The 10,212-nt window shown below is 44.7% G+C and overlaps 1 protein-coding gene across 1 annotated transcript; it reads right to left on the bottom strand.

The window, feature by feature from the left end:
- Positions 1-4,434: 4,434 nt before the first annotated feature.
- On the bottom strand, positions 4,435-5,697 carry LOC109212540 (craniofacial development protein 2-like). Its single transcript, XM_019376189.1, has 2 exons — positions 5,682-5,697; positions 4,435-4,979 (listed from the first exon to the last, which is right to left on the bottom strand). Exons 1-2 carry the CDS (start codon positions 5,695-5,697, stop codon positions 4,435-4,437), a joined length of 561 nt encoding a protein of 186 aa, XP_019231734.1.
- Between the last annotated feature and the right edge of the window lie 4,515 nt (positions 5,698-10,212).

Here is a 10,212-nt window from a genome sequence, read left to right as displayed (position 1 = left end):
ATTAGAGGAGGCTTCTAACTACTTTTCGTACTCTTCTCGTCCTTTAACTTTATATTTTATTTGTTCTAGAGTTGTGGGGTGCTAAATGAACGTTGTAGTGTGAAGTTTGAATTATTCTTATTATTTTATCATAATGGTTCATTTATTCAATCTTGAGTTTAATTATTTGGTTGTTTCATTACCAGTTGAATACTATCTACGAATTTAGGATTGAACTCGGGAGAGGGAATTCTAGATTGCATATACGATTGAGTAGAGCAAGAGCTTTAACCTGAGTATCGGGAACGGATTAGCAGTTAGGATAGGGATATACCTAATCGTCTTGCTTGGTTATTATACAGGAATTACTAATGCGTTCTTGTTAATCTAATTCCATAGGAATATAGGTGTTAGGTTAGCTTGAATTGACGAGTAGTACTTCGGGAGAATACTACGAGTAATATTAACCCTGTCAATTGATAAATCAGATAAATTAATTAGAAAATTTAAATGGAAGATTCTACGGGATTGTTAGTTAACCCATAACTTTGGAATATCATCTCTTATTACATTCGTGTCTAATTTCGCGAACTTGTTTCCTTTAATTTCTTAATTTGTTACTCTAGATTAGTTTGTTAAATATTCACACTTTAGAAAATCGTTTGAATAGATTAAGTGTTTGGGTTTAATTTAGTTGATAGTTAATCATAAGTCTCTCTAGGTACGATATCTGGACTTACAATCCTATATTACTTGTATGAACATGTATACTTGCGTGTGCGTTTGGGAGCAACAACTATACGTGTTCATCTTCTTTTTCCTATCTTAGTAGGTGTCTTGACCTATCCTCGTCGCTACTCTATCGAGGTTAGGCCTGATACTTACTGTGTACCATTCTAGTGTACTCATACTATGCTACTACACATCTTTTTGTGCATATCCAGGTACCTTATATCAGGCCAGGCATCATGATTTGGCTATACATCTCAGAGACTTCAAGGTATACCTATTTGGTGTCCGCAGGCCTCGGAAACCCTCTGTCCTTATTTTTTTTACTGCTTACTCTTTATTTGGACAGTGATGTATTAGAGATTTTACGATATATTCGTGTAGACTTATGACTCAGTCTCACTAGATTTTGGGAGTTATTTTCAATGGTATTGTTGAGTTCTTTTATGATAGTTAGATGGTTTAAATTTGAAGTTCTATTATTATTTTCTTTATTTTTTCATGCATGTTAGACTTACCTAGTCTTAAAAATTAGGTGCCATCACGACATCTTCCGGTGAGAAATTGGAATCGTGACAGATACCATGTGTAAAGCAATGTTCTGCCCCAGATAATTGCTCTTCATGAGAGCTTCCCATTATAAATGACAATAGTACAGAGGCAAGTCATTAGGGACAACAAGTACAACAAGAACTCTAGTAGAGTATGAAGTCAGAGTTTACAAGAATTCTTTTATGTGCTAATAGTACATAGGTTGGGTTGGTTTGATTTTTCATTTACCAAATCAAACTAATTACGTTGGGTTTTTAAATATATAAATCAAACCAAATAAAAATATGTTCGTTTTTTTCGGCTTGGTTTTTTCAGTTTTCGGTTTGGTTAGCTTTTCTGATTTTTTTGGTAGGGTCTCCATAACATAAAACATATAACTAATGATCCCAAATACTTCTTCTATTATAGTAAGATATAATAATTATATGGTAATTCTCAACATAACATGTGAGATGAGTTATCATGCGATGCTAAAAATATGGTGTTACAAGAACAACGACGATAATAAAAACCCATAAGACAAGTAATGCTAATAAGAGATAACGAAAATGGAAGTAGTTTACTTCGCAAGTTGTTTGAGTTACTAGACATCTACGGGCTAAATTCTCCAGGGACCTACTGGACCATTCAAACTTATAAGTCTACATACAAAATAATATGTTAAGGAATAGAAACTATGAATTTTTTTAAGAAATACTTGCAATTTATATACCAACAACAATAACAACAAACCCAGTATGATCCCAACAGGTGGGGTCTGGGGAGGGTAGTCTGTACGCAGACCTTACCCCTACCTAATGCAGGTAGAGAGGCTGTTTCCAACAGACCCTCGGCTCAGGAAGGGTAAGAAGAAGGGGAAATCTAGGAAGGAAGAAAGAAGGAAGCGAACAGAAAAAGGGAGAGATAAATGATAAGTAATACCAAATGATAGCAACAGGGAATACAAACCACATAACGTAAAAATCTAAGAATATGAAGGGACATGCATGCTACTAAGACAATCGGTGAACAACTTAAAACTACCCACTAAACTTCTACCTTAATCCTCGACCTCCCCACCCTCCTCTCAGGGGTCATGTCCTCGGTGAGCTGAAACATCGCCATGTTCTATCTAATCACCTCTCCCCAGTACTTCTTAGGCCTACCTCGACCTCTTCTCAAACTTTCCATGGCCAACCTCTTACACCTCCTAACAGGAGCATCAATGCTTCTCCTCTTAACATGTCTGAACCATCTCAGCCTCGACTATCGCATCTTGTCTTCCACGGGGGCTACTCCCACTCTGTCCCGGATAGCTTCATTCTTAATCCTATCTCTCCCGGTACACCCACACATCCATCTCAACATCCTCATCTCTGCTACTTTCATCTTCTGCACGTGGGAGTTCTTGACTGGCCAACACTTAGCCCCATACAGCATAGCCGGTCGAACCACCACTCTATAACACTTACCCTTAAGTCTTGGCGGCACATGCTTATCACATAAAACACCGGAAGTGAGCCTCTACTTCATCCATATCGCTCTGTTGCGATGTGCGACATCTTCGTCAATCTCACCATTACCCTGGATAATAGAACTGAGATACTTAAAACTCGCTCTCTTGGGGATGAATTGAGCATCAAGTTTTACCTCTACGTCTGCTTCATGGGTCCCGTCACTGAATCTGCACTCCAAGCATTCTGTCTTGGTTCTACTCAGTTTGTAACCTTTAGACTCCAAGATCTGTCTCCAAACCTCCAACCTCGCATTAACTCCGCTTCGTGTCTCATCAATCAGCACTATATCATCGGCAAATAGCATGCACCAAGGCACCTCCCCTTGGATGTGTCGCGAAAGTACATCCATCGCCAAGGCAAATAAAAATGGGCTAAGAGCCTATCCCTGGTGCAACCCCATCACCACAGGGAAATGCTCCGAGTCACCACCCAAAATCCTCACCCGAGTCTTAGCATCCTCATACATATCCTTAATCACCCTAATGTACGCTACCGGAATGCCGCTGGCCTCAAAACTCCTCCACAGGACCTCCCCCGGGACTTTATCGTACGCTTTCTCATGGTCAATAAACACCATATGCAAGTCCTTCTTCCTCTCCCTTTACTGCTCCACTAATCATCTTACCAGATGAATCGCTTCCGTAGTCGAACGCCCTGGCATGAGTCCAATCTCATTCTCGAAAATAGACACGCACCTCCTCACCCTGGCCTCCACCACCCTCTCCCAAACCTTCATAGTGTGACTCAACAACTTGATACCCCTATAATTGTTGCAATTTTGAATATCACCTTTGTTCTTGTAAAGAAGAACCATCGTACTCCACCTCCATTCTTCGGGCTTCTTTTTCGTCTTAAAAATAACATTAAACAGCCCAGTGAGCCACTCAAAACCTGCTCGCCCCGCGCTCTTCCTGACTTCCACCGGGATTTTGTCTGGCCCCGTCGCTCTGCCGCTACACATCTTACGCATTGCCCCTTCCACCTCCTCTACCGTAATCCGCCTACAGTACCCAAAATCCCGCCGACTCTCGGAGTGCTCCAACTCACCCAGCACAATGCGTCTATCCCCCTCCTCGTTCAACAGTTTTTAGAAGTATGTCTGCCATCTTCTCATAATAAGTGCCTCGTCCATCAATACTTTGCCATCCTCGTCCTTGATACACTTGACTTGGTCTAAGTCGCGGGCTTTCTTCTCCCTCACCTGGGCCAACCGGTACAACTTGTTGTCCCCCGCCTTTGCTCCTGAGCTCCTCGTCTAAACGAGCAAATGCCGCATTCTTAGCCGTCGTAACTGCTAATTTCTCTTCTTTCTTTTCCTTTCTGTAACACTCCCGATAAGCTCTTTTTTCCTCCTCGTTTGTACTCTCCACTAGCTTCAAATAAGCAGCTTTCTTAGCTTCCACTTTATCTTGAACCTCTCCATTCCACCGGCAGTCCCCTTTATGACCCCCAAGAGAGCCCTTCGTTACCCATAAGACCTCTCTAGCAGCTACCCGAATGCAATTCGCTGTCGTGAACCACATACTAGATGCGTCCCCCCTACTCATCCAGGCCCTCAAAACCAACTACTTCTCCCCTAACTCCTGAGCTCTGTCCTTGGTCAAGTTACCCCACTTGATCTTAGGTTGCCTGCACCCCGCCCTGTTCTTCCTACTCCTCTTGACCTCTAGGTCCATAACTAGGAGCTTATGTAGGGTCGTGAGGTGCTCACTTGGGATGAACTTGCAGTCAGTGCGCAGACCTTTATCGCATTTCCTGCAGAGAAGATAATCAATCTGAGTCTTGCCCATTGAATTCTGGAAAGTGACTGGGTGCTCTCCCTCTTTGGAATACTCGAGTTAGCTATAACCAAATCAAAAGCTCTAGCAAAATCCAACAGTGAATTCCTTTCCTCATTCCTATCGGCAAAATCGAACCTGCCAGGCACATCATCATAACCCCTAGCACTAGCCCCAATATGGCCATTTAAATCTCCGCCAATGAACAACTTCTTTGTGTGCGGAATACTACGCACCATCTCGTCCAAATCATCCAAGAATTGCTTCTTGACCTCCTTGTCCAAACCTACCTGAGGAGCGTATGCACTAATCACGTTTACAGTAAACCCACCAACTACCAGCTTGATACTCATCAACCTATCATTTACCCTCCTAACCTCGACCACGAGCTCCTTGAGGTCCCTGTCAACTAAAATACCTACCCCATTCTTATCCCCAGTGCTTTCTGAGTACCATATAGTTTAAACCCTTCTACATCTCGTGCCCGAGTACCCTTCCATCTAGTCTCCTGAACACACACTATGTTGATTTTCCTCTTCTGAAGAATCTTACCTAACTCTATAGACTTCCCCGTTGTTTACCGTGAAAATGGTAATTACAATTAAATTTGATTGTGGGACTCTAAAAATACGTGATCTATTTTTATGCCAGTTGTTAAGTAGTTGATGCTATGTATGTGAGACTTAGAAACAAAATAAGAGTTAAAGGTAAGGTGATGATCAAACCGAGAGATTAATAATCGGGGCCTCGAGCTCGTCGATTTGAGGGCCTCGAGGTCGATTCCGGGGCTTGACTGTGAGCAATCGAGGGTTATCGAAGTATGACTAACAGTTAAGATAAAATCATAGAAGTCTCTTTATGACCAATGATAAGCAATAAATGATGAATAATAATGAAGATAATAAGTGAGAGCAATAATATCAAGAAAATATGTAAGAGAGCAGAGAGAATGTTGTTTTATATTTCATATGGAGCAGCTGAAGTAACATGAGCCTTACAAAATGACAAGGATCCCTTTATATAGGAGGGAAATCCCCACATAGTACAAAATACATTAATTATATAGATATAGGGATAGGACGGCTAAATGAAGCCCTAATTTGGGTTCAAAGTAGCCCGCTAGGATATGTCAGTCCTAGTCGTGTACCTTGGGAACTCCCCATTTCTACTATTACCGTGATCATTACTATACTGAGGTCGAGTGTTGACTTCCCTCGAGGGAGGGTACTCGGCTGTGACCTCGAGCCTTCGAGGTGATCTTCCGAAGTGCCTTAATGGCGATGAATTGGACCCTTTTATTTCACCGTATATAGATAGTCCCCGCGTTTCTTAGAGAGGAGTGATAAGAAATGATTTTGACATCAAACTCTTCGGACTTCCCGCGATGATGTCATACCGATGATATCATCGTATGATGTAAGCCTTCATGATAACCGGAACGTCCCATGGACTTGTCTTTTCAGCGTTATTCAATGCGCTGTTGATTCCCATTCTTCAAAGCGACAGTATTGCCGTCAACTAAATTTTTAATAACACATTGATTGCGTCCGGCGATCCATCTTTCAAAGGCATTGATGGCCTCGTTTGCCATATAATCACCCCTTATAAATGGGGGCCTTCCAGCACTATCTCTCTGTCCAAGTGCCTTTCAACCTCTTTTCATCCCTTTCTCCCCACTGTTCTCCTCCGTTGCCACCAACTATGTTCGAGGTCTATGGCCTTAAGTTTATGTGGCGGCATTCTCATCGGCCACGCCATGGCCTTTTGCGTGGGCTTTCCCTTGCCGAGCGAAATTACATTGTTTTGTCGGTATTGTTATTGTTGTCGCGGTTCTTACTGCTTTCTTTGTTGGTTCGAGGTGATGAGATAGGGGGGCCGACTTCTCCCGACTTTAGGGGGACCTTTGGACCCTTACACCGCTGCTCGGGAGAGAGTTCGGACAATACACTGTTGCTCAGGAGAGCGTTCGGACTATACACCGCTGCTCATTCTCCTACCCTGGCCTGGTGTGGCACATCATCCCCTGGGTTTTCCAAGGGATAAAATGGCACGACCGGTCGTTAAACTTGAACGACACTATGTCCCATTAGGTGAACTTGGAGCGACCGTGCAAGTAGGGTTGGTGCCCGCCGAATCTTCAACCTTCGCCTTTGGCGGGCTATGTCTTTTTTTTTTGCTTCTTCCGCCTCACTTTCATCTTCTTCCTCTCCTCATTTTCCTCTTTTTCATCTTTTCCCTCGAAGATACTACTATGGAGGACCGAGATGAGTCCCCAGAGGAGGTGGCGGTCGAAGACATTGCCGCCAAGGATGCATGCTCGGGGAGATGACGCTCGAAGATGCGGCTGCCGAGGAAGCACCTTTGAGAGTAGGCTAGGCTCTAGGCTTTTACTATACGTGTATCTTTCGCTTCTTTGTTTCTGTGTAAGGACCCTTTGTGGGTTTTTGTAATCATATGTAAGGACCCCTCGTGGGCTTCTGTAATCAAGTGTTTTATGAATACAAAGACGTTTTCCAAAGCTTATCTTCAATGCGTGCTATATTTTCTTTCATTTCAACTTATGGAGACTTTGAATGCGTGAACCAATCGGCCACTTCCAATATCGAACCCAGATACAGGCAATTTTTATGATCTTTGATTGATTAATACGGCTTCCTGCGGAATCCTTTGCGGTCCCTTAGATCGAGCTTGTATTGGGCCGATAAACCCGGGTCGTCGGGACCTTTACTTCGAGTTGAAAGAAATTACTGTCTTAAGCCTTGAGATCGTGATTTATCATTTAGACCTCGCGATAATCTTCGAGGGGAAATTTGCTCGGAGGTTCGAGGATAGGGACTGCCTTTAAGCTTTCGAGTGCAGTCCCCGAGCGGGGTTCGTTCAAACCTGAGCCACCCGGAAACCTGCTTTGAACATAGTGTAAATAGCCCAAAGGCATTGTAGGTAGATCACAAACGAGATTTTACCCGAATTTAGATGGTATCCCGTGATCAAGCCCATATGGGTGAAGCTTAAATGCTTGTTTCCTTGGAGCCTAACTCCTTTTTGCCGAAAGTCCTCGACGTCGGGTACCACCTCGAGGCTTGTAATAGTGTCATCAGCTTCCTGGAGCTTGACTTCTTTTTGACGGAGGTCCTCGAGGTCGGGCACCACCTCAGGACTTGCGGCGATGCCATTGGCTCCTTAGAGCCTAACTTCTTCTTGATGGAGGTCCTCGAGGTCGGGTACTACCTCGGGACTGGTTATGATTACGTTGGCTCCTTAGAGCCTAACTTCTTTTTGATGGAGGTCCTCGAGGTCGGGCACAACCTCGGGATCGGTGATGATTACGTTGGATCCTTAGAGCCTAACTTCTTTTTTATGGAGGTCCTCGAGGTTGGGTACCACCTCGGGACCGACAATGATTATGTTGGCTCCTTAGAGCCTACCATCTCCTTGATGGAGGTCCTCGAGGTAAGGTACCAGCTCGGGACTGGCGATGATTACGTTGGCTCCTTGGAGCCTAACTTCTTTTTGATGGAGGTCCTCGAGGTCGGGCACCACCTCGGGACCATCGATGATTACGTTGGATACTTAGAGCCTAACTTCTTTTTGATGGAGGTCCTCGATACCACCTTGGGACCGGCGATGATTACTTTGGCCTCTCGAGGTATGCGGACCGTCGCCATTTCTTCCATATATATATATATATATATATATATATATATATATATATATATAGGGTTATTTTTGCTCTTTTTGGAGATCCCACCCTTCTAAGTAGTTTCCCTTTTTTTCCTGCGTTAAGCCTTTCATCATTTCAGTACCAGCGTACTCGCACCGACTCCTTGCTTTAGTTTTTTGAGTTTGCCTTTGCCATGACTATTACATCGGGGTCTGTCGGGCGAGAGGGGAGAGCTCTGCCTCCGGCATTCGGGACCAACAAGAGCATACCTTGAAGATTACTTCTTTGATAGGAGAAGGGTATCTTGGGTTAGTGAGAAAAGACTGCGGCTAGATGGAGAAAGTAGTGTTACAGATACTTTCCCCGGATGAGGGCATCACGGATCGTGCTGATGGATTCTTGAATGTGTACACGTATCCTTTCACACTGGGCCCCCTTGATAAGATCGTGCTTCACTTCTGTCTAAAGTACCGAGATACCTTGGCACAGATCCACCCGTCATTTTGGAGAATAGTGTTGATGATGAGATCTTTGCGGAGAAGGCGGGTCTTGAGTTCATGCTAAGTCATCTTATTAGGCTGTATCGGACCTTTCACCATCGAGCCTGCTAACCTTGCGATGCCGGTCGACCACACCTTTTGTCTTTGGCGATGAGGAAGAAGAAGATCGGGAATGGATGAGTCAATTCGTCCGAGTTCGGACCGCTGACGTTATCCCCGTGGAGTTTATGCCATTCCCCGGGGAATGGAATTATGCACGTAAGTGGTACATTCCGTGCCTTCTCAGCTTTGTTTATGCCGAAAGCTGGTTTAGTAACCTACCTTCTTTTATTTTTCTGTAGCGGTTTCATGGGTGTCGGGCGACATTCCAGATCTGCCAGGTTGGGTTCGGAAGTTGGCGACCTACTCGACTCGTGATGAGCGCAAGTGGCGAGCTTTGTCCCGGGGTAGATGGGAAGCAAAACATCACGGTACGTGTTGTGCTATTTTTTCCTTTCCCTTCCTTCATTTGTGGAGGCATTTTCCCTTTCCGCGTATTAATCTTGCCGTTGTAGGCATTGGAGAGCCTTCCGAAGCGAGGCTGCGCTCCTTTGGAGAGGGGGGAGGGTTGCTAGCTTCCGGGATAAAGCACGATAACAATAAGCGAGAGATGCTTTTGCATGGCGACGGTGTTCAAAGTGAGGCTAACCTGGACCGGGGGCCTGGAGTGGAAGTGTCGATTCAGCCGACTGCGCCGGTGGTTTCTGGTTTTGGAAAGGCATTTTCTCCTCTGCTGCCGTCCTCTTTTTCCGCCGAAGATACTTCGAGGGGTGCTCAAAACCCGGGGTCATATGTGCAGAGCGACCGTGCCTCGATTGGGGTCGACTTACTGGAGTCGGGGAAGCCTGGCTAGCAGATGTGTGCTCGACGTTCGAGGAAGTCCAGCAGCTTCACTATGCGGTGAGTTTTGGCACATGTTTTCCGAGTTTCGTGCCCTCCTTTTCTTATCGTGTTTTCTTTTTGCAGGCTTTTGATAAACTCAAGTCCGAGCTGCTTCGCCGGGAGGCTAGGCTTCGGCAAGCTTTGGACGAGGAGAAATAGCTTAGGCGCCTTTGCGAAGAAAAGGAAAACGAGCTGGCATGTTTACAGTATAAGGCGAGTCGGAGCTTGAATTGTGAGAGCTGTTTGAAGAAGCAGGTAGTTTTTGTTCTGTCTGAGCTGTGTTCTTTCCTCAAGCTCCTGAGGCTAGTGTTTTGCTTATTTCAGTTGCAGAAAATTGCTGAGGACCTGGAGCGCCTTCGGAACGAAGTTGACCAAACCAAGCGCGAATATGATGAGTTGAAGGCTCAGGCAGGCACTCAGGCTTTAGCGGAGGAGGGTGCTCTGGGAAAAGACTCGCCCTTGAGACTCAACTTCACTTAGCTTGTGACAATGCTTTGGTTCAAATAGATGTGATTACAAAGCTCAAGTCCGAGCTTTCGAAGGCCAGGGCTGAGATCGTTGATGCCCGGGCTGAAGCCGTGATAAGCCAAACTAAG

This window comes from Nicotiana attenuata, unplaced genomic scaffold, assembly GCF_001879085.1.
Source record: "Nicotiana attenuata strain UT unplaced genomic scaffold, NIATTr2, whole genome shotgun sequence".
Classification (NCBI taxonomy): domain Eukaryota; kingdom Viridiplantae; phylum Streptophyta; class Magnoliopsida; order Solanales; family Solanaceae; genus Nicotiana; species Nicotiana attenuata.
Note: the sequence above shows the minus strand (reverse complement) of the source record. Positions and strands in the feature narration are given on the sequence as shown.